The sequence below is a fragment of the Malus domestica genome, chromosome 13, assembly GCF_042453785.1.
Source record: "Malus domestica chromosome 13, GDT2T_hap1".
Lineage (NCBI taxonomy): Eukaryota > Viridiplantae > Streptophyta > Magnoliopsida > Rosales > Rosaceae > Malus > Malus domestica.
This window is the reverse complement of record NC_091673.1, coordinates 36,597,054-36,623,506: the sequence shown is the minus strand read 5'-3', so window position 1 is coordinate 36,623,506 and position 26,453 is coordinate 36,597,054. Positions and strand designations below refer to the sequence as shown.

General features: G+C 38.0%; 2 protein-coding genes across 2 annotated transcripts; both read right to left on the bottom strand.

The window, feature by feature from the left end:
* Positions 1-3,790: 3,790 nt before the first annotated feature.
* On the bottom strand, positions 3,791-26,147 carry LOC103425882 (WAT1-related protein At4g30420-like). The gene is made up of 11 exons (XM_029091072.2): positions 26,083-26,147; positions 16,282-16,392; positions 16,172-16,240; positions 15,942-16,058; positions 10,110-10,341; positions 8,866-8,966; positions 8,000-8,201; positions 7,601-7,660; positions 4,797-5,051; positions 4,405-4,553; positions 3,791-4,284 (listed from the first exon to the last, which is right to left on the bottom strand). The coding sequence occupies exons 1-11, from the start codon at positions 26,145-26,147 to the stop codon at positions 4,074-4,076; spliced, it is 1,572 nt and encodes a 523-aa protein (XP_028946905.1). The 3' UTR covers positions 3,791-4,073.
* On the bottom strand, positions 20,016-23,753 carry LOC114820563 (probable acyl-[acyl-carrier-protein]--UDP-N-acetylglucosamine O-acyltransferase, mitochondrial). The gene is made up of 3 exons (XM_070810679.1): positions 23,733-23,753; positions 23,197-23,282; positions 20,016-20,538 (listed from the first exon to the last, which is right to left on the bottom strand). Exons 1-3 carry the CDS (start codon positions 23,751-23,753, stop codon positions 20,016-20,018), a joined length of 630 nt encoding a protein of 209 aa, XP_070666780.1.
* Positions 26,148-26,453: the final 306 nt, after the last annotated feature.

Genomic DNA, 26,453 nt, shown 5'->3' with positions numbered 1-26,453 from the left:
GACTTATTTCGTTTTATTTATTTATTTATTTATTTAATATTTTAATTGATCGTCGATGTATGTCATTTTATCGTATGCTCTAAATATTTGTATATACATGTACGTTATGCATGAGCGTATATCTATTTGTTTATTGAGTCATGGTGTATACAAACGGTGATGGTATTATTTAAGAAAATACTTGTTATGGTATTTTAGATTAGTAACTTGTGGGACAATTGGAGTGTGAGATCACAGTAAACCAGCGGTGTTGACTTTGCAGGTAAGAGAAATTTGGGGTATTTTACAAAAGTTAACACCATCAGTTTATGGAAACAAGAAAAAGTGAAAGTCGTGAGATATTTTATGGTGTTTAAGATTTTTTATGGATATTCTTGAATTTTTAATAGTTAAAAATTAAGATTTAACGGTTAAAATGTCGAGAACATCGTGTATAGGCGAAGGAAGGACCATAGAATTGTTATTAAGTCAGGACTCTAGGGTTCTGATTTGGTGCTGGTGGATGGACCACAAGTCCACTATCATTATGAAGTTGGATTTGTAGTTGTTGGTTTGGTTCAGCTACCACTCTTTAGCTTGTGGCTGCCTAATGGCTATACACTAAACACTTATGTGCTTTCGTTTCTTCTTTTTGACATGAAATTTGAGCTTCTGGTTCAACTACCATCATCTTTATAAAATACTATAAATTTGAGCTTACAACTCTGACAAGAATAAACTTCCGTCACAAATAACTTTTTATTTGAAGGATCCTCAAATAATTCTCTGTTTGAGGGATGTCTGGTGTGGGCCACTATCTAAATATTTTCAATTCATCAATCTAAATATTTATATTTTATTTTATAATTCATACATCATTTTTTGAATAAAATAAGATAATTCAAAACTATTAAGACATTCAATTATATTTGATAAATTCTTTAATTAATTATAGCTTGACGTAAACAAATAGTTACATTTCACAAAAAAAAAAAAAAAATACAGCCTTTCTAACTATACTCTATGGAACTCGATTTTAATCTCATTTTGCTCTCTGAAATTCAAAAACTCGCTAATTTAGTACTTGAAACTAAAAATTCGCTTTATACTCCCTTGTTTCTATTTTTTAAACTAAGTTCATCGATTCAATATTTATAATTGGTAATATTTCAAATTTATCCTAAAATAAATGTATAGTAAAAAAGAACAAAAAGAGTCATTTGTTCTCTTCACTAGCCACCTTCATTAAGAGCATAAGAAATAAGGAAATCAATGGGAGGTAATTATAAGGTGGCTAAAGATAGAGGGAGAAGGGATGAATGTAGGGGCAACGATTAGAGAAAGAGAGAGGAGGAGGGGGGGGGGCTTGGAGAGATGAAACCCATGAATTGTTTTTACTATTTTTCTCACTTTTTTTTAATGTGTTATTCAATGTTTGATAATAATAATAATAATAATAATTATTATTATTATTTTGTTTCAATACATTTGTCACCATTTGATTAGATACATGAGCTTTGTATTTGTGCCTTGCCAGCCATAAGTGGCCTTAATTATGCCACATAAGTAAATTTAACAATTATTTAACGGAATACATAGAAACAAGTCAAAATTGAGTGAATATTGAGTTTCAGGGAGTAAAGTGACGATTTTGGCATTTCAGGAGACAAAGTGAGATCAAAATCGAATTTCAGGGAGCAAAGTGGCAACTATTGAGTTTTAGGGGCAAAATGAGATCAAATTTGGGTTACAAGGAGTAAAGACGTGATTTTTGAGTTTCAGGGGCAAAATGAGATCGAAGTTGAGTTTCAATATGAGTGGGACTAAAATAAGCCAAAAGAATATTGGGAAATTATAATCTATTGAAAACTTGTACCCAAACTGACACACCCCGACCAGGATTGAGGCATGCTGGCCTTCACGTGAGGGTGACGTAGCCATGTGCACAGTGCGGAAGCGATAAAGATAAGAGTTATACGAATAAATAAAAACCAAAAGCTACTAAAGTGCACTAATAAGCCAGAAGTGCTAAAAGTGAAATACAAGTGTAAATACACCTAATCAAAGCGTAGAAAGTCTAGGTGCAGTCCGGTAAGACAAGTACTAGTCGTACAATACCATAAGATGTCCTACAATTATTTTAATATGTCAGAACCGCTGAAATCCTCGTACGCCACCAACAGCAAGCTTACTTAAAACCTGGAGGGGCGCAAAACAAAAAACGTGAGTGGGCAAAAACACTACACTGCACATAAGTCGGAACCACTAAAAAGGGGTATGTACGACAAGATTAGGTGTAATATAATTATGCTTAATACTACTCTATCAAGATAACTGGGCGATAAATCGCTAGTCACCTACGAGTCAGAACCACCTATGATGGTCTATACGACAGGACTATGCACCTAAATTGGACCCAATGTGAGCATATGGTGCGGGAGGTGACATTATTTTAAGGCCTAAGCCATATCTCTGGCTAATCACTAACACCGAGGTGCAGGTTTATGAGCTCAATGTTTCTCAATCAATCACAACTGTTATTCCTATTCACAATACATAAACTCACATGTGCTTACCTGAGCGTCTATAGCACCACAATTATATATTATGCAGCATACACTACCTCACATGCTGGACATAAAGTTATATGCATGGCAATTCAAGGCATACGTCATTTAAACGTATTTTTCTAGGAAAATATCAAATATATAAATATATACTGAAAACCAAAAGCCCACTCATTGGTATGTCAAAGGGTCGTAGCCCCCGAGTCGCCCTTGACCGCACTCGTCCTCGGGATAAGCCTCCCCTATATGTGAAATAACTATAAAAACGTCATTTAAAGCACATAGACAAAACTAGCTAATAACTTCTCATACAATGCTCAAATGGGGTGTTTGAATATACCAACGTAATCTACACAACTCCACGAACATCCCCATATTTTTAGAATAATTTTCTGATCACTCACGCGCCGACCAAGGCACGGCAACACGCGCCGCCCACACACAGGGACCCTAACGGAATCCCTTAACCCCGTTAGGAATATTTTGTTAAATAGTAACGGAATCCGTTAAACTCACCAACGCCGTTAGGAATATTCCATCATCTCCTACCTCAGAACTCCGGCGCCGTCGCCGGTGCCGGAAACTGGGAAATTCTTTCAACCTTCATTTCTCGTCCATTTCTCAGTCAAATTTCATGAAACTTAAACCAATTTGAAGCTTGACACGAATTGAACACAACCATACCTTTTAAAAGCTCTAAAACCCACGGGATTCGCCGGAAAACTTCTCGACACTCCTGCCAAACCTGCAACTCGTCGAATCTCACTATTCTGATGTCCAACATCTTCCAACGAACCACTCCTAGCCTCGTGAGGACCTCCTTAAGCTACCTATGAGCTTGAAATCCCTAAAAACATGAGATTTTACATTTGCATGAATAGTACCTTAATCGGAGTTCAAGAGAAACTAGGGTTTTCGAAGGAGTTCTTACCTAAAAATGGTACCATTCCACTTGTATGAACCTCAGGGACACGATGGTGTACTTTAAACCCTCAATCTGCAAACTTTCTTCTAGATTTGTTGTTCGTCCATACATGAGGGACGAAGAGAGAGTGAGTCCGAGGGAGAGAGAGCACGGGAGAGAAGAGAGACGAAGAGTTTGTGTGTGTGTGTGAGTGGTCCACGTGGTCACCAACCAAAACCACAAAAACTAAGTGCTACTTTGGTCCAAAAATTAAGGAAAAACATAAGTTTGGACCACCCCTAACATGCATAACACACACCACGACACTCACATCCAAGGGTAAAATAGTCAATTCACGTCATCGATAATTTATTTCGGGGCGGGCTGTGACACAAACCTAGTGCTTGAGAGGGTACCAAGTAAACAGGAAAAGCTAAGCCCAAGCATAAAACAAGGTGACAAACATTTAAACAAATAAAAGGTGAAAATAACATCCAGAATCTGAACATTATTATCACCATGGAAAGAAAACGTTTAACCAGAAAAGACAAAATTTAAGCCCTAAAATAAGTACAAGCAGCATTGTAGTCAAATAAAAATAATTAGTACAAGCAGCACTGTAGTCAAATAAACGGCGATTTTTCTTTCTTCAGAAGTGGTTCTTCCAGATCAATTTTACAACTTGTCTTCTCTGTGGAGTCATCATCAATTAAGATCTGGTCGACAGTTCGACTCTGATTTGGATCTGTCTCTTGTTTGGTCTTTTGTTGGTCTTTGGCTTTGCCCCATAGCACAATATATAAACCAATTACCACAGCAACACCACCAACCAAGCTGATAAATGCAGATTGTATGAGGAATTAAGGATGTATTCTAGTAGTTATATATAATGTGTATGTGTGTGTGTGTGTGTGTATTAATAATGTAATATGTAAAACATACGTACATAAGTACCTTCCCAAATATAATTCCTCATGCAGAAACACAGCAGCTACAATGGTTGTAATAACTGTGCACAGGGGCGTGAACATGGCAACGAAGAGTGGACCTCTTATTGATACACACCATGTTTGAACGGAAAAGGTTAGACCCGTTGCAAATCCCTACCAAGTAAACAAAAACATCTAATTAGCACCTACTTGTTCGCAGATAGTATATTAAAGCTGCTTAAGTGCGGACATGCGCAATGTGAGACGCTGGTGGGACGCGCCCATCTATGTATTGTCGATTGACTAGTTAGCCTCTCACGGTTCGTACCGCCTGTTAATTTTTGAAAACCTTAAGAAAATCCTTACTAAATGTAACTTTTCTAAGAAAAGGAAAGGTCTAGAGAATTGGCTACTTACTGCAAATAAACCACTTACAATTTCAAGAGTTGAATGGATATTCCATACCTGTAGGTCATGCTCTAAGATAAGAGTAACTATTGCTGATTGTATGGTTCCGAATAAACCCATCCAAAACGCTGTGTAAAAGTGGTTTGGACTGTTAAGTACATTGGAGAAGAAGCAGAGATGAACAATTGTAAAACCAAGAAATGAATTTTTACAGAGAGAAGAGAAATGTGAGAAAGAATGAATGAAGGTTTTGAACTCAATGAACTAATCTTACTATCTGTTTACAATAGCTATTTATAGCTGACTAGAGGACTAGCTAATAAGCTTTGAGTAACAAACTCTAAGTAACTCTTTCAACTAACTATTACATCATCCAATTCACTTACAACTGTTTTGATGAGTTGGCAGTGATATATTCAACATCCATCCTCAATCTCAACTGGGTTTCCTGGTTTGAGATTGAATGAATGCTTTGAGAAATGCAGAACTATGAAGTCCTTCTTGTCCATATACTCCTAGCCCTGCTGCCCCTCACCAATTAATCCTCCATGGCTGCAAGCATTGAAAATTACTCAAGAGCGGTGCAATTTCATACTCATCAATCAACTTCCCAAAGAATTTCAGCCTCTCAAACTGATATCTACACCTCTGTAGCTACTGTTTTCTTTGCGATAAGGTACAACCACATATAGTTATCATCCTTTCAAACTTGCCAAAACCAAAAAACATGTTGCTCATCCCATTATCATCACACATCACCTTTGCAGTGAAGGAATATTTTGTAAAAACATGTTCATTTAAGCAACATCATATAGCATGCAATTAACAATTAAAGGCGGAATCATGCTAGCATGCACTTAAAAACAAAACATTAACCAAGAAATTCAAAGCCTAGTAGATTCCTCTTTGCATAAGCAAAGGCTAATCACCCAAAGAGAGGGCCTTCATTCCTTGCATCTAAAATCTATGGATTTGGATGGATGAATAGGTTTCTCCAAGTTCCCAAAATAGGGAACCTCTAAGTCTCTTCACCAAGGAGAGATTGGAGAAGAAATGAGTGACCTTGGAGTAGTGGGATTGCAAGATGCACCCCCAAGGTGGCCGGCCTCTTTAGAGAGAAATGGAGAGACATGTTCTCTCCAATTTTCTCCAAAACAAACCCTTATGAATTTTAGGCTATAAAGTCATATTTATACCTTTATTCATTTGAGTGGCAAACTTGTAAATAAGTCCAAGTTCACTACCCTTAGCATCATGGCCGGCCCTAGGGTATTTTTAGGCTAATTAGGCCTTTGTGAATCATTATTCATTAAGTTGTCATACAACTTAAGTCAATGGGCTTGACGTTCGAAGCCCATTGGGCCTTAATGTCCAAAACTATCCCGAGGTCTTTAACGAACTTATTCGTTTGATTAATTAACATATTAATTAATCCTTGCCATAAATAAATGATTAAACCATTTAATCATTCTTACTCATCTCCATTGTTTCTTCAATCTCCACCTTACACGGTGTGCGATCCATTAGGTTCCTTTTAGCGAGGCAGTGGGCGATTAAAACCATTTTATATCGATTGTGAATTGAAACTTACTTTCAATTCTCCCTTTAGTGATTACACACGTTTAGGGCTTCCACAAACCATGAGTGACACCTTGCAGCATATCATGGTTACCCAAGCTAATCAGAAGAGGTAGAGAAAACCTATTCAGTTTGGGATTACAAATGCAATACGGTCTTTCTCTAATACAATACTCTTGACCACATTGTTTGGTTTGATAGTTTATTTATTCATGTCTACTATCCAATGTGATTCGTGTGCTTATATGATTACCTTGAATGTGATTTAGAACGACTTTTCTAAATCTCATTCATACTCTGGCCAGAGATTCTAAATCATATCATAGAGTATTCTCCCTCAAACAGTTTGAAGGTTAGAAATCCCTTGTTGCGCATTCACTTGCCTCCATGGCTAAGTGGCTTAACCCCAACGATGCCATGGACACCCCGATGGGGTGACTTTGACATAATCAAAGATCAATGACTTAACCACAAGACAACTGTGATGCCTCAGGTCAAAGGACTACTTTGCATTATCCCAACCATGAGTTCTCATGTGACATGAGTATGAGAACTCTTCGTTGATCGCGTTCAGTGAACTCATTCTCTACTGAGCACCTACGTACTTGTCTTGATGTCACACACACCAATGACTCGAGACTAGTCACTCTCCCTAAGAGAAGACATAGCACGTACCGATCTTGACGGACTGTCAATGCCCAATTGGCAATCCTATGATCAGGAACATTTAGGATGTGTCTACGAAAGAATGGTCTCATGAATCTAACTTCATTAGATTACATTCTCCCAATCACATATTCCTTGGACTTTATCGTTTAAGCATATAACATTTATATGAGACGGCTCAAACAATAATCTTTGCCCTTTATATTAAACTAGATTAGTTTAACATGTGAAATGTCCGTAAAGCATCATCACATGATTGGTTTTAGGGCACATTTCCAACATGCAGATACAATCTTCCAAAGAAAGAATGTTTTCCAATATTTCTTTCAACATACTCAGCTAGATTATGGAACCATTTTGTATGTAGAAGCCTCTATTTCCAATAGATTACAGAATCAAAAAATAGCCTTTTATAAAGTTGTACACACACCCTCATGCCGGTTATAACAATTTCTTGCGGGATTACCCTTCGTGGGATTTACTGTCATCAACTTCATTTAACATTGGCATCGGTCTTTAAGACAAAAAATTAACAAACTATAGTGTGGAATCAGCCTTAATTATAGTACCACAGGATCGCCCATTGTGGATTTTACCAAAACACAACTACTCTTAACAATGGCATCGGCCTTCACAATTTCAACAATAGAAAATCAACATCTATGTAGGATTACCCTTTGTGGGATTTACCTACTCACATCACGGAATTACCCTTCGTGGGATTTACCGTTTACAACTTCTTCAAACTTCATCGTATAACCGGATTTACTGTAAATTCATGCTAACAACTGAGTTGGTTAGACTCTGAAATTATAGGCTAAGATAAGAAAATATATTGCACAACCACAATATAAACGAATTGTAAGTAATCCCGTCAGGATCTATTCCTTTGCTTACCATTTCTGATACCATTTGCAAAGCTCGAACTCTGTCTCCACAGTACTGGACATGGTGTTGTATGAGCTCACATTCGAAGGACATCCCACTTCATCGAAGTTCTTGAAGATTTGCAAAGCCTGATCAGCCTTTCCACTCTTACACAACGCAGCCAATATCGTATTGTAGTTCACAATATCCGGCAAGCAGTCATCCGATATCATGTAATCCAAAAACTCTATTGCCAAATCCAATCTCCCATCTTTCCAGAAGGCAGAAACCAACGGATCATAACTATAACCAATAAAGAGACTGAGCAAAACCATCAAACATATCAATCTTGAACCAACTAGATTCCAAGAACTTTAAGAACCATACCCAAATCCAGTGCAAGTTCAGTGAGACATTATGGAAGGAAGAAGCAGAGAGCCATACCAAAATCTGCAGATCCTGATCTTACATATGTCAATATAGATAAGATCCTCTAGGAAGCTACCCATAAGGAAAATCTTGATATAGCACCCAAGATACCATCGCGTCTTCTCTCTTCACATGAAAATTCTGAGCTGGGCATTTCATCAAACACCTGGACTTCTATCTTCATTGTCTCACACAATTGGGACTAAAATTGCAGCAACGAAACCGATGGAGTTGGTCATTTGGGAGGCTCCCGATCGAAGAGCAAGACAAGGCCAGAGACTCTTGCTAGGAAGCAAAGGGTCTAATCACGTTTTCGAGCTTGGCATATTCAATAAAAGGACTTGAGAAGAGGGTGATGTGAGGTCATGATTCGATTTCGAATAGTTGGGTACCAATCTGACAGCGGGCGAGTACATTCAAAGCCTTCAAGACCTGGTTTTCGAGGGCTGGATCAAAGTAAAGCTCAATTGCATAGCCCTGTGACATTGCCTTGGGATTTAAATTTCAAAGAAAAACAATCGAATTGGATCGAAATCACCACAACCCAGTTTCAGAAACTGAGATCTCAGATTGCCCAGAAACGAAAAGTGAAAGATAAGCTGAAATCGAAGTGACCCAGAATTGCAAGAACCAAAATTTCTAAGAAAAAAAATTACAAAGAAAAACAAGAACGACCCAAGAGAAAATTACAGATTCAAGAAAATATCAGAAAAACAAGAACTACCCAAGAGAGACTGGGATCGGAACCCAACGCCAAGAAAAAGAAGCTCTCGGTGGTTAAATTTCTAAACCAGAACAATAAACCCAACAATCGCAACAATCACAATCCCAACAACCCAAGCTCGCGGAAGCACAGAAAATCTAATGGAAATTTGAAGAGAACCTAAACTAGGAAAAAAAAATGTAAACTACTACGAAGAGAAACCACCAGAATTCATAGCGGAAGCCTGGTGCTCTGATTCTATGTTAACGAGAAGAAGCAGAGATGAACAATTGTAAAATTAAGAAATGAAGTTTTACAGAGAGAAGAGAAATGTGAGAAAGAATGAATGAAGGGTTTGTATTGAACTCAATGAACTAATCTCACTATCTGTTTACCATAGCTATATATAGCTGACTAGAGGACTAGCTAATAAACTTTTAGTAACAAACTCTAAGTAACTTTTTCAACTAACTATTGCATTATCCAATCCATTTACAACTGTTTTGATGAGCCGATAGTGATATATTCAACATGGACAACGTGCCGAAATTGGGACCTGTTTTTTACACATTGGTCAAATCATACATATATATATAATTCGGACAAGGATCCTCTCCTGAGCAATTCCCTAGGGATCCTAGGGATCCTGCAATCTTGTCCGTTCATCGCATATCGTGTGGTCAGAAATCATTTAAAATTTAAATTTTAAAATTCAAATATGAATAGTACCTAACGAAAATTGACCGCACGATATAAAATGAACGGATAAGATTGCAGGATCCCTAGGATCCCTAGGGAATTGCTCAGGAGAGGATCCTGGTCCATATAATTCCATAATTCTGTGCAAGTGTGTGTGTGTGTCTATACATATATAACTATATACATAAATATTATTAAGGTGGTGTGTATATGTATGTATGTATGTGTATATATATATATATAGAAAATTATTATTGGCATTCCAAATTCCTCATTCTACACTCCAAACATTTTATATTTAGAAAAAAAAATACACTTATGAAGAATGTAGAATGAGATTTTTAGAGTGTTATATATATATATCCAAGTAGTACTAGTACCTGCTGAATCACCCAAAACGAAGCGCAACAAGTGTTTACAATGAAAAATAGATAACCGAGCGTCAAATTCTGACCCTCCAAACCCAAGAGAGATTTTGGTGGGATCGGTAATTGTGTGTTTAATAACTTTGTGCCTTTGATAAATGTCATGTAAATGGCTCCACCACCGCAGATGATTTTTCCAATTATCTTGGCATTACTTCTCAAGCGTCGTACATTGACTTTCTCGAATCTAAAAATATACACACATACACAAGGAAACATGTAAAACTGCTAGATTAAAGTTAACAAACATCTATAATAAAGTACAAATTAACAAATTAACAAATTGAGATCAAGTTCAATAAAGCATTTCTTGGCAAAAATAACTGGGAAATTATCATTTTCTTTTCATAAACAAGGAATGAACTCCATAAGACGTCCCTTAGAACATCACCTCTCTAGATTAATTTATTTTATTTTATTTTAACTTTACTATTATTTCTCAGATTGGGTAAAAAATAATACTCCATTAATATATCTCTCATTTTATGTATAACAAGAGGAAGGTTATATATACAGAGCCTAGGAAACTATTCTAGGAAAGTAATTATGAGCCTATAATCTTGCAGAATCAAATAGTTGACTTAGACTAATTAGGAATGTACAGCTTGTTGACACTCCCCCTCAAGTTGGAGCATATGTGTCGTCAATGCCCAACTTGCTAAGTGAGCTGTGAAATACTCTGCCTGTGACTGCTTTGGTGAGGACATCTGCAAATTGATCTTTGGATTTAACAAATGATACCTCAATGATCTTTGCCTCGAGCTTCTCTTTGATGAAATGTCTGTCAACTTCAACATGCTTGGTTCTATCCTGTTGCACTGGATTATGTGCAATGTCTATTGCGGCTTTGTTGTTACAATTCAGTTGCATGGCATGTTTGGGTTTGAACCTCAATTCCCCCAACAAATTCCTTATCCAGAGTAGCTCACATACTCCGTATGCCATACCTCGATATTCTGCTTTAACACTTGATCTTGACACTACTTTCTGTTTTTTACTTTGCCAAGATACTAGATTGTCTCCAACAAAGGTAAAGTATCTAGATGTAGATCGCCTGTCAGTAACAAAGCCCGCCCAGTCTACATCAGTGTGACCCTCAACATCTAGATGACCATGTCGTGCGAACATCAATCCTCTTCCAGGAGATGACTTCAAGTATCTCAAAATTCGGTTTACAGCATCCATGTGGGCTTCACTTGGTGCATGCATGAACTGACTCACCACACTTACGGCATATGCTATATCAGGTCTAGTGTGTCCTAGATAGATTAGCTTGCCCACGAGGCGTTGATATCTTTCTTTGTTGGTAGGTACCTGATCAAGATATTCACCAAGCTGATGATTCAACTCCATTGGTGTATCTGCTGGTTTGTTGGCTAACATTCCAGTGTCAATCAAAATGTCAAGGATATATTTCCGTTGTGAGAGAAATATTCCTTGTTCTGAACGAGCCACTTCGATGCCTAAGAAATACTTTAGAGCACCAAGATTTTTCATTTCAAACTCACTTGCCAAGTGGTGCTGCAATGCTGCCTTTTCCTCTGGGTCATTCCCGGTAATTACCATGTCATCAACATATACAATAAGGGCAGTGACTTTACCTTTCTTATGTTTCAAGAAAAGAGTATGATCTGAGTTACTTTGCTTGCATCCAAAATCCTTCATTGATTTGCTGAACTTTCCAAACCATGCTCTGGGTGACTGCTTCAATCCATACAGAGACTTTCTCAGTTTACACACCATGTTGCTCATATTGGGCCCCATCTTGCATCCTGGAGGAAAATCCATATAGACTTCTTCTTCTAGGTCGCCATGCAGGAAGGCATTTTTGACATCAAACTGGTGTAATGGCCAGTTTAGGTTTGCTGCCAGAGAAAGAAGTACCCGAATTGTGTTTATCTTGGCTACAGGGGCAAAGGTCTCCTCATAGTCAATCCCATAAGTCTGAGTATAACCTTTCGCCACCAATCTTGCTTTGTATCGTTCAATGGTGCCATCTGCCTTGAACTTTACTGTATATATCCATCTACAACCCACTGTTCTCTTCCCTTTAGGAAGGATAGTCATCTCCCAAGTGGAATTCTTTTGGAGGGTCTCCATTTCATCATTCATCACTTGAGTCCACTTGGGATCTTTCAGAGCTTCATGCACATTACTTGGAATAGATACAGTGGATAATTGATATACAAATGATGCACATGACATAGACAACCTATGTAGGGACACATGATTAGCAATAGGGTATTTAACTTTTATTTTTGGGTCCGGGTCATACTGTTGTCTAGGAATCCCTCTAGTGGTATGATGAGGTAACTGATAACCTGTGTTTCCTGTATGACTCGACTCAGGTAAAGTGCTTAAGTTGGAGTTTAAATGTTCAGTTACCTGCGGGGAATTTTCAGGACCTGATTGGATGATTGGTGATGGTACTGTAGTAGGAGGGAAATTATCTGAACCATCATCTGGAGTTTCCAATAACTCTTGATCTTGTTGCACCACTGTGGCTGGTTGCTCAGACATTGATTGCTCTAAAACATTTTGTTGAATTTGGATGTTATGAGTATCTGTTGCAAAGATAGAGCTCTCCCCCTGCAGATGATGCTCAGAAACTCCCTCTGAGTAATAGAACTCACTCTCGTGGAAACTTACATCTGCGGTAACATGTACGGTCTGAGTGGGAGGATGGAAACACTTATAGCCCTTTTGAGTGTCAGCATACCCCACAAAGACACAACGCAATGCACATGGATCAAGCTTGCCACGCTGATGTGGATACACTTGAACATAAACAACACAGCCAAAGAGACGTGGTTCGAGATTTGGTGTGGATGGCATGGTGAGGAGAGTGGTCAATGTCTGAGATGGAGTTTGATACTGAAGAGTGCTGGATGGTGTTCTATTAATGAGGTAAGCAGCAGAACAAAGAGCCTCCCCCCAAAAATGATGAGGCATACGGGCCTCAAATAAAGAGGCACGAACAACTTCCAAGAGATGTCGATTCTTACGTTCTGCGACACCATTCTGTTGTGGTGTATAGGCACATGTGGTTTGATGAACAATACCATGTTGACTTAAAAAATTATGTAGGTCATGGTTGACGTACTCTCCTCCATTATCAGACCGAAGTGTAGTGATTTTCTTGTCAAACTGAGTAGCAACATATTGATAAAATAACTTGAATTTGGCGGTGACTTCACTTTTCTGCTTTAAGGGAAAAACCCAGGTCATTCAGGTGCAATCATCAATAAATGTCACAAACCACTTAAAACCACTAATAATGGGAACTCGTGATGGTCCCTAAACATCAGAATGGACAATCATGAAAGGCATAGAACTTTTATTCAATCTTAATGGATAAGAAATACGATGGCTTTTCGCCAAAATGCAAGTTTCACAATAAAAGTCTGATTCAGCAAACTGGGAAAACAAATCTGGAAATAAAAGTTTCAGATAACCGAAAGAAGCATGCCCTAATTGTCTATGCCATAGCCAAATTTTCTTCATCCTGATAGACTCATCTCCTCTCACATGATGTGCGTGACTCAATCTCTTACTACTGTCGTCTGTCAAGTCCAGATAATACAACTTTCCCCTCCTAGTACTACATCCAATCACAACCCTGGTGAGAAGATCCTGAAATAGACAATACAATGGCAAAAAACACACGGTACAATTAAGGGAATCAATGATTTGAGTAACAGATAACAAGTCATAGTCGAGTGAAGGGACAACTAAGACATGATCAAGACTTAATGAGGATGTAAGAGATATAGACCATTCTCCTATAACTTGGGAGGTGGTGCCATTGGCACTGGTAATATGTGTTTGGCTTGATGGTTTGGTAGAGTGCAACCCAGTAAAACTAGATGTCATGTGATCAGTAGCACCAGTGTCAATAATCCATGATCTATTACAAGTAAGAGAAGATGCGTAAGAGGTACCTGAGGTGGCCTAGGCCTTGGAGCCAGATGTACCTAATGGAGGTTCTGATGCAGTCTCCTCGGATGACTGAGCGGATGCAAATGAGGCTTTGGTTGAATCCTTTTTTCGCCCTTTGTGGACCCATCCTTCTGGATAACCAATGATCTCATAACAGCCCTTAATTGTGTGGTTATCTAAACCACATTTGGTACACTTCATTGGAGGCCGGTTACGAGTAGGGTCGATACTGTAGTTGTTCGGCCGAGATTGTTTGGACCTGGCAGCAGCCAAGGCTGTGGCTTCGGAGGTTCCACCAACTTCAGACATGGTTCCCTGTCGGTTACTTTCTCGTTTAATATGTGCATATGCTGCCTCAAGTTCAGGCTTAGGCTCCATCCTTAAAATCTCTCCTCAGATTTGATTGAAATTATTGTCCAAACCGGTAAGAAATATATACACTCAGACGATCAACCTCCTTGCATCTAGTCTCAACGTCTTTCGGATGCTCCATGGTGCTTGGACTTAATTGATCAAGCTCCTGAAAAATCTCAGTTAGCTCACTGTAATATTTGGCAACTGATGCACCAGCCTGCTTCATTATGAATGACCGTCTGTGAAGGTCACAAATCTTGGCTTCATCAGCACCATCTGAATAGGTTTGCTTGATTGCAGCCCAAACTTGCTTTGCTGTGTCATAACGAATAAATCGTTTAATCTGATTAGGTTGCATGGCGTCGAACAACCAACTCTTGACTTGGCAATCCGATGCACGCCATTTATTAAATGTGGGATCTGAGTCTGCAGGCTGGGCAATATCACCGGTCAAGTGGCCATGTTTTTCTCGCCCAGCTATCTTCATCTCTATGATTTGATGCCATAGAGAATAATTATTCTCATCCAGTTTGATTCCTGCGGAGAAGCTGGAGGTGTCACTCTGCAAAGTGACGATTTGTGTGGTAGTTTTGGAGCCTCCCGACACCAAGGATTGATTGGTGTTTGTTAACCCATCATTGTTGGCCATGATAGGGAACGCTTTGAGTGATTTGCTGGTGTTGGGTTTGTTGACGGCTGCTGTTTGCGGAAGCGATTGCTAGGGTTAAGTCAAGAGACAGTCATGATTGACTGCTCTGGTACCATCTCAAATTGGGTAAAAAATAATACTTCATTAATATATCTCTCATTTTATGTATAACAAGAGGAAGGTTATATATACAGAGCCTGGGAAACTATTCTAGGAAAGTAATTATGAGCCTATAATCTTGCAGAATCAAATAGTTGACTTAGACTAATTAGGAATGTACAGCTCGTTGACATTATTAGGGAAGGGGGAAAAGTTTGAAACTAATACACTCATTTAGGGTAGGGTAGAATATCGAATCCATAAAATATTCCTTAGAAACCCAACACTCTACTAGGATATCAGACATAAATGTTTTAATAATCTTAAAGTTAGTTTTGATACTTTTAACCTCCACCTCGATATGATTGTATCGAAAACAAAATTCAAAACAATAATAAAGACTAAAAAAGAATGAAAGTAAATACACAAATGTTCAAAAATGGCATTAAATACTAGCCATTAGTGGGAGCAGACACTAGTCCCTTTTTGCTGTCTTTTATTTTGGAGAAAACGAGTTCACTGTAACATGGCGTCTCGATTTAACAAAACATTTTCATGTGAAAAAAAAAATTCCACACATGATAATGCATTATTAGACAAAAAACATCATGTGGTAATGAATCCGTTCCATGTAAATCATTCTCCTAATTTAGGAGCTTGAAGAGTTTCTTTTTTTTTCTTTCCGAAATTCTTCATAAATTGAAATAATTCAATAAAAAAAGCAAACTATGTGTGTAGGCACTTACCCTACTACTGTGGCAAATACAAAGGTAATCGCAGGGACCAGATTAGCCATTGCATTTGCTATTGTTGAAGAGGATAAATACAGGCCCTCAAAATAAGCATTCTGATTGGCAGTTACCCTGCAAATGAAAAATCATTACACAAAATGTGTTTCAGTTCATCAAATTCTTTATAATATATAACTACAACAAGCAACTAAAACATATTATATAAAGCATATACAGTGCTATACCCTATTAGAGAGGACAGAAATATTAAAGAAAATCCCTTTAGTCCCAACGAAGTCCTACATGGATTTCTCCTGCACAAAATTCTTATGTGGGAGAGAGAGATTAATATTACCATTGGGATAAGCAAGCAAAAGGAGCCAGGAGCAAAGTTGCTATAGCATTCCTGTAGACCACGAAGACCCTGGGGCTCGTTCCTTGTACCAAAACAGCTCTGGTGAAAAGTAATAACAGGAATGTTTAGTAATAACAGAAATGCCACATGGCACTATGTCAGTAGTGGAGTTTGTTAGTATAGTTAGAAGGGTATTATTGTAATTAGGATATATGACTATATAAGGGATTGTATAACTATTATTTTCATTAAGTTCAATTGTATACATTCTCTGAATTCTATAACTACAATCTCTCTAGTTGCTCTCTATCATTTTCCTCTTCCTCTGTACTAATTATTCATCTTTTACAATGTAATTAACATGGTATCAGAGCCACCAGGCTCATGCCATGGATTCTGGTGGTTTCTCTCTTCGTAGTAGTTTACATTTTTTTTCCTAGTTTAGTTTCTCTTCAAATTTTCATTAATCGGTGCTTCCGCGAGCTTGGGTTGATTTTTCTCCAATTGTTGCGATTGTTGGGTTGATTGTTTTGGTTTGGAGATTTCTCCACCGACGCCGTCACCACCTCCAAGAACTGAGGCTCTTCACCGCCGTTCATCTTCTAGGTACTCATACGCGCGTTCAGATCTTACGTAGCAGTCCTCGCCGACTAACAGTAGCTAGACAGAATCATAAGATCAAAGCTTTCTCCCTTCTGATTTCAAATCAATGGCCAAAGGAAGGTGCATTGGCAGAAGAAAACATGAGAGATATTTGCCTTGAAGTTTGCGATGTGGTTCTCCATGCTGATGCCATCCACAAGGGTTGCGGCCAAAAGATATGGTGCGGTATTACGAATGACATCTAGTCACTATGTACTAGGGACATTTGGTTGATTGGGTCTGAAATCTTGTGATTTCATAGGCATCTTCGATATGGTTCTTTCTTCTTGGTGGTTTGCTCAAATCACTTTCTGAATTTTTTGGTGGTGTTGGTTTGTTTTGGAGCTCTTGTGCGTTCTTTGGCTCAAGATTGAAGTTCTTATCAGGTTCTTGATTTCTGGTTTTCACAGTGTTGGAAATGTGCCCTAAAACCAATCATGTGATGATGCTTTACGGACATTTCACATGTTAAACTAATCTAGTTTAATATAAAGGGCAAAGATTATTGTTTGAGCCGTCTCATATAAATGTTATATGCTTAAACGATAAAGTCCAAGGAATATGTGATTGGGAGAATGTAATCTAATGAAGTTAGATTCATGAGACCATTCTTTCGTAGACACATCCTAAATGTTCCTGATCATAGGATTGCCAATTGGGCATTGACAGTCCGTCAAGATCGGTACGTGCTATGTCTTCTCTCAGGGAGAGTGACTAGTCTCGAGTCATTGGTGTGTGTGACATCAAGACAAGTACGTAGGTGCTCAGTAGAGAATGAGTTCACTGAACGCGATCGACGAAGAGTTCTCATACTCATGTCACATGAGAACTCATGGTTGGGATAATGCAAAGTAGTCATTTGACCTGAGGCATCATAGTTGTCTTGTGGTTAAGTCCTTGATCTTTGATTATGTCAAAGTCACTCCATCAGGAGGGTGTCCATGGCATCGTTGGGGTTAAGCCACTTAGCCATGGAGGCAAGTGAATGCGCAACAAGGGATCTCTAACCTTCAAACTGTTTGAGGGAGAATACTCTATGATATGATTTAGAATCTCTGGCCAGAGTATGAATGAGATTTAGAAAAGTTGTTCTAAATCACATCCAAGGTAATCATATAAGCACACGAATCACATTGGATAGTAGACATGAATAAATAAACTATCAAACCAAACAATGTGGTCAAGAGTATTGTATTAGAGAAAGACCGTATTGCATTTGTAATCCCAAACTGAATAGGTTTTCTCTACCTCTTCTGATTAGCTTGGGTAACCATGATATGCTGCAAGGTGTCACTCATGGTTTGTGGAAGCCCTAAACGTGTGTAATCACTAAAGGGAGAATTGAAAGTAAGTTTCAATTCACAATCGATATAAAATGGTTTTAATCGCCCACTGCCTCGCTAAAAGGAACCTAATGGATCGCACACCGTGTAAGGTGGAGATTGAAGAAACAATGGAGATGAGTAAGAATGATTAAATGGTTTAATCATTTATTTATGGCAAGGATTCATTAATATGTTAATTAATCAAACGAATAAGTTCGTTAAAGACCTCGGGATAGTTTTGGACATTAAGGCCCAATGGGCTTCGAACGTCAAGCCCATTGACTTAAGTTGTATGACAACTTAATGAATAATGATTCACAAAGGCCTAATTAGCCCAAAAATACCCTAGGGCCGGCCATGATGCTAAGGGTAGTGAACTTGGACTTATTTACAAGTTTGCCACTCAAATGAATAAAGGTATAAATATGACTTTATAGCCTAAAATTCATTAGGGTTTGTTTTGGAGAAAATTGGAGAGAACATGTCTCTCCATTTCTCTCTAAAGAGGCCGGCCACCTTGGGGGGTGCATCTTGCAATCCCACTACTCCAAGGTCACTCATTTCTTCTCCAATCTCTCCTTGGTGAAGAGACTTAGAGGTTCCCTATTTTGGGAACTTGGAGAAACCTATTCATCTATCCATATCCATAGATTTAATATGCAAGGAATGAAGGCCCTCTCTTTGGGTGATTAGCCTTTGCTTATGCAAAGAGGAATCTACAAAGGTATAAATTTCAACTCACTTTGTTTTGAGTTGATTCATGGTTCACCAATCTACTAGGCTTTGAATTTCATGGTTAATGTTTTGTTTTAAGTGCATGCAAGCATGATTCCGCCTTTAATTGTTAATTGCATGCTATATGATGTTGCTTAAATGAACATGTTTTCACAAAATAATCCTTCACACAGTGCACATAATCTTTTTGATTAAATGTTTCAGTAAGAAAATGTTCATTATTTTATCAATTAGTAAGGTCGATAGCCAAAGAGTGGTATATTGAATTTACACTCCACTTGTTCATCTTTCTTGTGAGTCTTTTCTAGGATATTAGTGTGATATTTGGGATATTTGGATTCTAGATTGGTCATTGCTTCAAGATCAGTGTTTGTGATCTAAGGGGGTTTGGTGATTTAAGAAGGAGTTGTTTTTGTAATTCTTGAAGATTTGTGATGAAATTTGTTGTTGTTTCTGGGCCACAGGAGTGTCAATCTCCTTGTTTGATTTGATTTCTTTGAGTGTCATTCTCCTTGGTTAATTTTGGTGTTAGTATTTGGAAAGATTTAGGAAGCTATCAGGAGTGTCATTCTCCTTAGTTGATTTGATTTCTTGGAGTGTCATTCTCCTTTGGTTAATTTTGGTGTTATTATCTAGGAAGATATAGGAAGCTATCAGGAGTGTCAATCTCCTTGGTTGATTTGGTTTCTTGGAGTGTCATTCTCCTTGGTTGATTTGGTTTCTTGGAGTGTCATTCTCCTTAGTTGATTTGGTGCTAGTCTCTGTAAAGTCTGTAGATGACAAAGACTTCAACATATTAGGATTAGAAACTGTATTGTGCATAGCATTTTCAGCAACAACATAAATTTCAACAAGCCTCATGGGTTGATCAATTGAGCTCTCAGAAATTCTTGGTGAAGAGTTAGGATTACATAAGGGATTGGAGAAAATGGAGTTTCTTGTGGCTTTTTTTTTTTTTTTTTTTTTTTTTTTTCGAATGGCAAGTGGGAGATGATGATCAAAACCAGAGGTTCAGGTAACTGTGAGAGACTGTCAATGTCTGAATTTACATATTCTATGTTGCTTTTCTTCAAAAGAGTCACGGATAGACTGCACTATGGAATGGACTACAGGTATATGAGCAGAAAGATGTTCTTCAAAATCCCTGGAATTTTTATCAGCAGGCATGAATATCTTTTGGTAAGTTGTTCTCAAGCTTCTGATCTCTGTAGCTGTGAATCCATTACAGCATAGACCTTCAAGGTTTAAACCACGAAGCACAGCTCTTTCTCCCGCAACCATCATGTACTTTGGAACATCCTGTGCGATCACAGAGCCACCACCAATAAATGAGAAAGAGCCAACATGGAAAAATTGATGAACGACGATAGCCCCTGCAGTGTGAGCATAATCTTCTACCACAACATGGCCTTCCAGCAATGTATTATTTGCAAAATTGATGTTGTTTTCGATCTTGCAATCGTGGGCAATATGACAAGATCCCATGATAAGATTGTTATTCCCAACAACTGTTATATCACTCGACTTCGAAGATCGGTGGATCGAAGTATAGTTTCTTGCATTATACAAGAGAAGTTGCAGGAGTGATCGATGAAGAAGAAAAAGGTGGGTGTGGAGAGAAAACGAGCTTTCTTGTGGCGCAGTTTTCGAGGGGAGAGGCGGTAATTAACACCCGGTGATGTGATAAAAGTTAAGCACACAAATTAAACCCTATTGATGACAATTGTAGTAATGATGCAAGTAGGGATCGTTCTAGACCGGGGATTAACTAGGGATGCTAATCAACACAAATAAGACTCAAAAATACTAAACTAGACTATAGACTCAAAACTAACTCAAAACACTCAAAAAAGCAAATAACAATAAAAAAGACTCAATTCTAGACCTAACAAGTGATTTGGACGAAAATAGAACTTCAAAGACTCAAAAGACTTAAAGGAAACAAGTTTCGACTCTAAAAACAAGACTTAAAAGCAAGAGGTTTGATTTTGACGAAATTGGACTTTAAAACATAAACTTTAAAAACAAACTTAACAAAAACGATTTTGGATGAAAAAGAATGGTGAAAGGCTAGTTAGAGGGTTCCTTCTCCACACATGAAACATATGCATACGACTTGATTTCCAGTTACTATTTCGACAAACCATGAATGACAATGCCCCAAATTAACTAGATTGCACCAATTAATTCTCAGATTTCCCTAGATTCATTGAATTGAATGGAATACGCATTACAACCAAATTATTCTTATCAAGGACCCTAACTATGGAATACGCATGATAGAGACACATATCAAAGATCATTAAGTTCAATGGAAATCATAAGCATTGACGAGGCATTCATAACTATGGAATACGCATGTTACTCTTGCCAAGGATTTACTTAACACAATCGTGACTAGCGACTTTTACTACTTATGAATATAAGTTTATAACGATTAGGTGAAATTCTCTTATACTCTAGCATCAAATTCATGCATGCAAACTCAGTGTCGACCCTCAATCAACATACATAAAAATGTTATCAATCAAATAGATAAGTAAACCACATTCACGATTTATGAAATCATAACTGGAGGAAATCAAGTCATATAAAACATATGATCATGGCTTTGAATTCCCCTCTAACTATAAAGAAATTAGTTCCTCATGTTCGCAAATAAACAAAGATAATTAGCTTTAAACATTGACATAAAGATAGAAAACACCTAGAAACGCTCCAACAATCCAAGCTCCTTGAATGGCATGCACGGCTCCAAGAGTCTCCTTCCTTCTCCTTTGCAAACTCACGGCACAAGAGGGATGTTTGGGTGAATGGTGTAGTGAAAATATGGTAGAGAGTGGTGATCAATTGGTGCGGCAAAGGGTTGTATTTATAGTCTGAAAATCACAGCCCCTAGGTAGCAAAGGAAAAGGATTTTAAGGCCTAATTTGCATAGGAAAATAACACACAATCCTTGAAGGAAAACAAATCAGAAATCCAAAGGGAATGGGAGGATAAGGTGCGGCACTAAACTAGGAAAGGATAAGGGCTTCTAGAAACCAAAATCCCAAGGGAATTGGGTGAAAACTCACTGCAAGAATTGGAGGGAAAGTGGCTGAATTGCAATGCAAGGCAAAGGTCTTCTAGAAAGGTTCTAGGCGCCACTTTTGTAGGAAAGGATTAGGTCTTCTAGAAATCTGATTTTAAGCATCCTAATATAGTTAGGAATCCTCCCTTGCAGCTGAAATATAGGTGGATTAGGATTAGGATAAGATAGGATAGGATAGGATAGGGTGTGGATAATGTTTTGGATAATGTTTTGGATAAGGTTTCTTCACTTGAGCTGATTCTTTGGCTTTAACTTTCCTTCTTCAAGTAGGAAACCTTGTTTGAGTAGGAAACTTCAATCTTCTAGAAATCCAACTTCACTTAGGAATCATTCTTCAACTAGGAATCCTTCTTCAACTAGGAATCCATTGTTGACTAGGATTTCATCTTCAATTCTTCAACTTTGAAACACATTCCTAGCTTCTTCAATCCTTCAAATTCGTCCATTCTTTGTGCTCCACATGCATGAGCTCCATTCTAGCTCAATTTTGCTCCAAAATGCTCCAAATTGCATCTTTTTGCTTACTTTGTCCTTAAAACCTGAAAACACATGAAAATAGCTTAAAAGACTAACTTAACTAAGAAAACACAACATAAATGCATAAGAACTAGCTAACTAAGGCGCATAAATATGCTCCTATCACCCGGTGGTATTCATTTGTTTGGGGTTTTCTGCAGTGTTCTTGAAGCATTGCAGACATCTTGGTCTTGCAGTTCCAAACTAGTTTCAAAGTTCTAGCTAGTTCAAACTTCACTTGGCCACACCAATTTCAGTTTAAGGGGGGAGTAATAACAGAAATGTTTAGTAATAACAGAAATACCACATGGCACTTGTCACGCCCCGATCCCCACATACGTCCAGGATAGACACATGACGTTACCAAATACCCATATCACTCACATACCCCACCTTCGGGATATGGACAATGCAAAACTCAAGATTCGAATTTCGTGATAATTTTTCTTATACTTTATGGTTGCATCTAACCTCCTCATTAGACTGCCTACGTACCCTCAAAAGGGATCAAGCCATTTGTAGTTCACCAATCGTCAACTCTACTCTTTCCGTAAAATACTTCTAACAGAAAAAATCATAATGCACCATATTACACATCAACCTTACGTCAAACAACAATTATCATCTTTCATACACGCATGTAACCCATTCTCACACAGATACTTTCCAATTCCTCCATCATATAAATCACTCTGTTTCACATAATACCGCAAATCATAGTATGTAACATATCAAAGAACCAAAGAAGCACAATGTTATTCTCAAGTCACATTAATCAATTACTATAATCATAATAATCTCAATCATACCCAACATCATTCCACAATCACATCAATTAATTAATCATGAATCAAAGATACGTGATCTTAGCATTTAATTGTTTAATCAATGAATACAATAACATATCATTTTACAAATTTAACCAAGGAACTCTAACAACTCCGAATGAGTCACCCATACATCCAATGGTTCGTCTGAAACAAATCACAATAGCTCATAATCATAATCTCGTACAACACCATGAAAAGTAGGGCTAGAGCGACACAGTTCAGCCGAATCCTACATCTCTGAAGCTGAAAACAAATCTAAGGGACCAAGACAAGACACCAAAGGGATTCCGGACCACTCAACGAAATCCAGACCAGGATACGATTATGAACCATCACTTAACGGAATCTCAAGGTACCATGCATATATAATTGAACCACTCGATGAGATACAAGCTGGATACAATTCCAGACCATCACTCAACGGAATCCGAACTAGGATACGATTCCAGAACATCACTCAATGGAATCCAAACAAGCATATGATTCCCCCGTCAAATGTACCAAGTACAACTAATCCTCCTCACTTCTAGAATGCATATGGTCCCCCAACGCGGATATACCAAGTAAGACCATCTTTGCACAAGTACTACATGGTGTAGTAAATTCAACACCTCAACTTATCCACATCTCAACCCCTATGAGTTACAATGTAATCATCTACACCATCAACTTCTCAAGGTCACCACTAATATGTCACCCAAGCATATAAGTGCTACAATACACTTCTAATAGGATTCTAGGATCGCATTATCATAAAAATAATCATACACATGAATCACATTACTAAAAAGATAATTTAACTCACATATGTCACAACCATCATCAGTACCAAGCCAAATCATGTTTAATAATCATAGGCCTTTGGCTAAATATATAAAAATCACATTTCAATAGAAATCACATTTATAAAACCAATTCATCTTCACAAAGGATACTAACATAGGAAGTTAAGGTAATAACCATATCACATATATTCAAGTCACTCTCTAACCAATGTAGGTCCACTAGACTTCACTTAGTCCCCTGTAGTACTAATTTTAGTAATTAGGACGTTTCGAGACATGTTGACCAAAAGTCAACTCTCGGTCAAAGGTAGGGTCCACAATTCAATCCGGAAGATCCACACATTGGATTTCGGATCCGTAATCTTCCAAAGTCCACATTATGCTCAAATAACAACATACTAAAATCTCAACACGATCCGACGGTCGGATCTCCGCCAATTTCAAAATTCAAGTGGCGGTCGACATTTAATTTTACCAACTTAGAAATCCAATTAGGGAAGATCCGTACGTCGGATTATCGATCTGTAAGTTTCTATGATCCAAAAATATTATGTTCTATCACGAATTAAGGTTTGGTGATGATCCAACGGTCGGATCGTCGAATCATATTTTGACCTAACCACGTATCATAATGAAATTAGGTTCAAACAATCAAACCATATCATAAGGATATCAATTATGAAATCAGGGCATCTAATTGAACTTAAAAGGGCATCGTCGGCCCACTGGCCAGGCCGCCGCCGCACTCGCCGCCGTGGGTGGCGGTCGACCGCCCTAACTTGCCGAAAAATTCAACTATTTTTAAAAATTACCAAAAATTATAGAAATGAATATCTCAAAGATTAGAGCAAACTTTATACCTGTGGCCAAGTTCAATTTGGCCGAGAAATACCTCAATTTCCCTCAAACCCGCCGAAACCCTAGAAAAGGGTGTGCTTTGATTCGGCTTCCAATCGAACTCCGACGCCTCCAACACTGCTTGGGCTTTGTTCCTGGGGTTGAGGGAAGTCTTTTGGTGGTGGTCATGGATGGTGAAACTTGCCGGAGCCACCAGGAAAAGGGATAAAGCCGCCGGAACACCAGTGGGTTTGTGGCTTCAAACTGGAAAAATGGGAAAGAAATTGGGAAATATAACACTACCAGGATGTAGGGCTCATCAAGGGCTTTCCATGGACACCAAGATCACCCAAAACAGAGTTCGTATGAAGGAGATATGGTCGGGTCAAAAATGGTGGTTCACGGGTCAAAAATAACCTATTTCGGGTCCCACCTTTCCCCTCCTCCCCCTTCTTCTGATTGGGCAGCTCCTAACCTTTTAAAAATCTGATTGGTTCTCTTTCCCACAAAGTGGGAGTCTAAATAATTTTTAAAATCTATAGTATTACAACTTCAAACGCCCGTAACTATACCGTTATAACTCGGACTCGCAAACGGCTTTTGCCTATGCTCTCGTGGCTTCGAGACCTATTCAAAAACGTTACTTGTGACCTCAAAAGGGCAATGAATTTTAAATAATTATTTTCTAAACTTCACTCTTCGTAACTAGTTTAATTAGAATCTAAATCCAAACAATTTAAAATAAATTCTCAACAAATAATATAAAATTTCAATAGTACAAATACGTAGATTATAACAGTGAAATCCAGGAACGGGATTTCACAGCACTATTTCAGTAGTGGAGTTTGTTAGTATAGTTAGAAGGGTATTATTGTAATTGGGATATATTCTATATAAGGAATTGTATAGCTATTATTTTCATTAAGTTCAACTGTATACATTCTCTGAATTTTTTAAATACAATATCTCTAGTTGCTCTCTATCATTTTCCTCTTCCTCTGTACCAATTATTCATCTTTTTAATGTAGTTAACAAAAAGAGCGAGCGCTGCATACACGCATTGCATTCCAATCATAGCCACCACCGCCTTGTAACCCTCACCCATGCTTCTTCACCTGCAAAAAACTTGAGACCAAAGTGATATACCAGACCACTCTAAAACTGCTTAACTTTGACTCTTTAGACTTTTTAAAGCATGGACCCTCGTAAGAGCATTCATGGAATTTCCAAAGTATAAGGAACATGAGTATACATGCATGTGGTATAATGTGTTGCCATTTGTGTCTATTTGTTGCGACAGCAGAGAGGAACAAATCCATAGCCAAGTGATTTATACAAAAAATGGCAACCTTTTTATTGTTTAGGAATGCAGTTACAATTTGTATTATACAAATAATACCAAAACAGAGCA

What these genes read in the sequence shown, in the direction of transcription:
- LOC114820563 (XM_070810679.1), bottom strand. Translation starts at nt 23,753, where the DNA reads ATGGTTCATAATCGTATCCTG. An exon ending in TGGTTCATAATCGTATCCTG is followed by an intron (nt 23,283 to 23,732) that starts GTCTGGATTTCG and finishes TATGTGAAACAG; the next exon opens with AGTGATTTATATGATGGAGG. An exon ending in GATGATAATTGTTGTTTGAC is followed by an intron (nt 20,539 to 23,196) that starts GTAAGGTTGATG and finishes GTATAATGCAAG; the next exon opens with AAACTATACTTCGATCCACC.
- LOC103425882 (XM_029091072.2), bottom strand. Translation starts at nt 26,147, where the DNA reads ATGGGTGAGGGTTACAAGGCGGTGGTGGCTATGATTGGAATGCAATGC. An exon ending in TTTGCTTGCTTATCCCAATG is followed by an intron (nt 16,241 to 16,281) that starts GTAATATTAATC and finishes AATTTTGTGCAG; the next exon opens with GAGAAATCCATGTAGGACTT. An exon ending in GAGGAATTATATTTGGGAAG is followed by an intron (nt 4,285 to 4,404) that starts GTACTTATGTAC and finishes TGCATTTATCAG; the next exon opens with CTTGGTTGGTGGTGTTGCTG.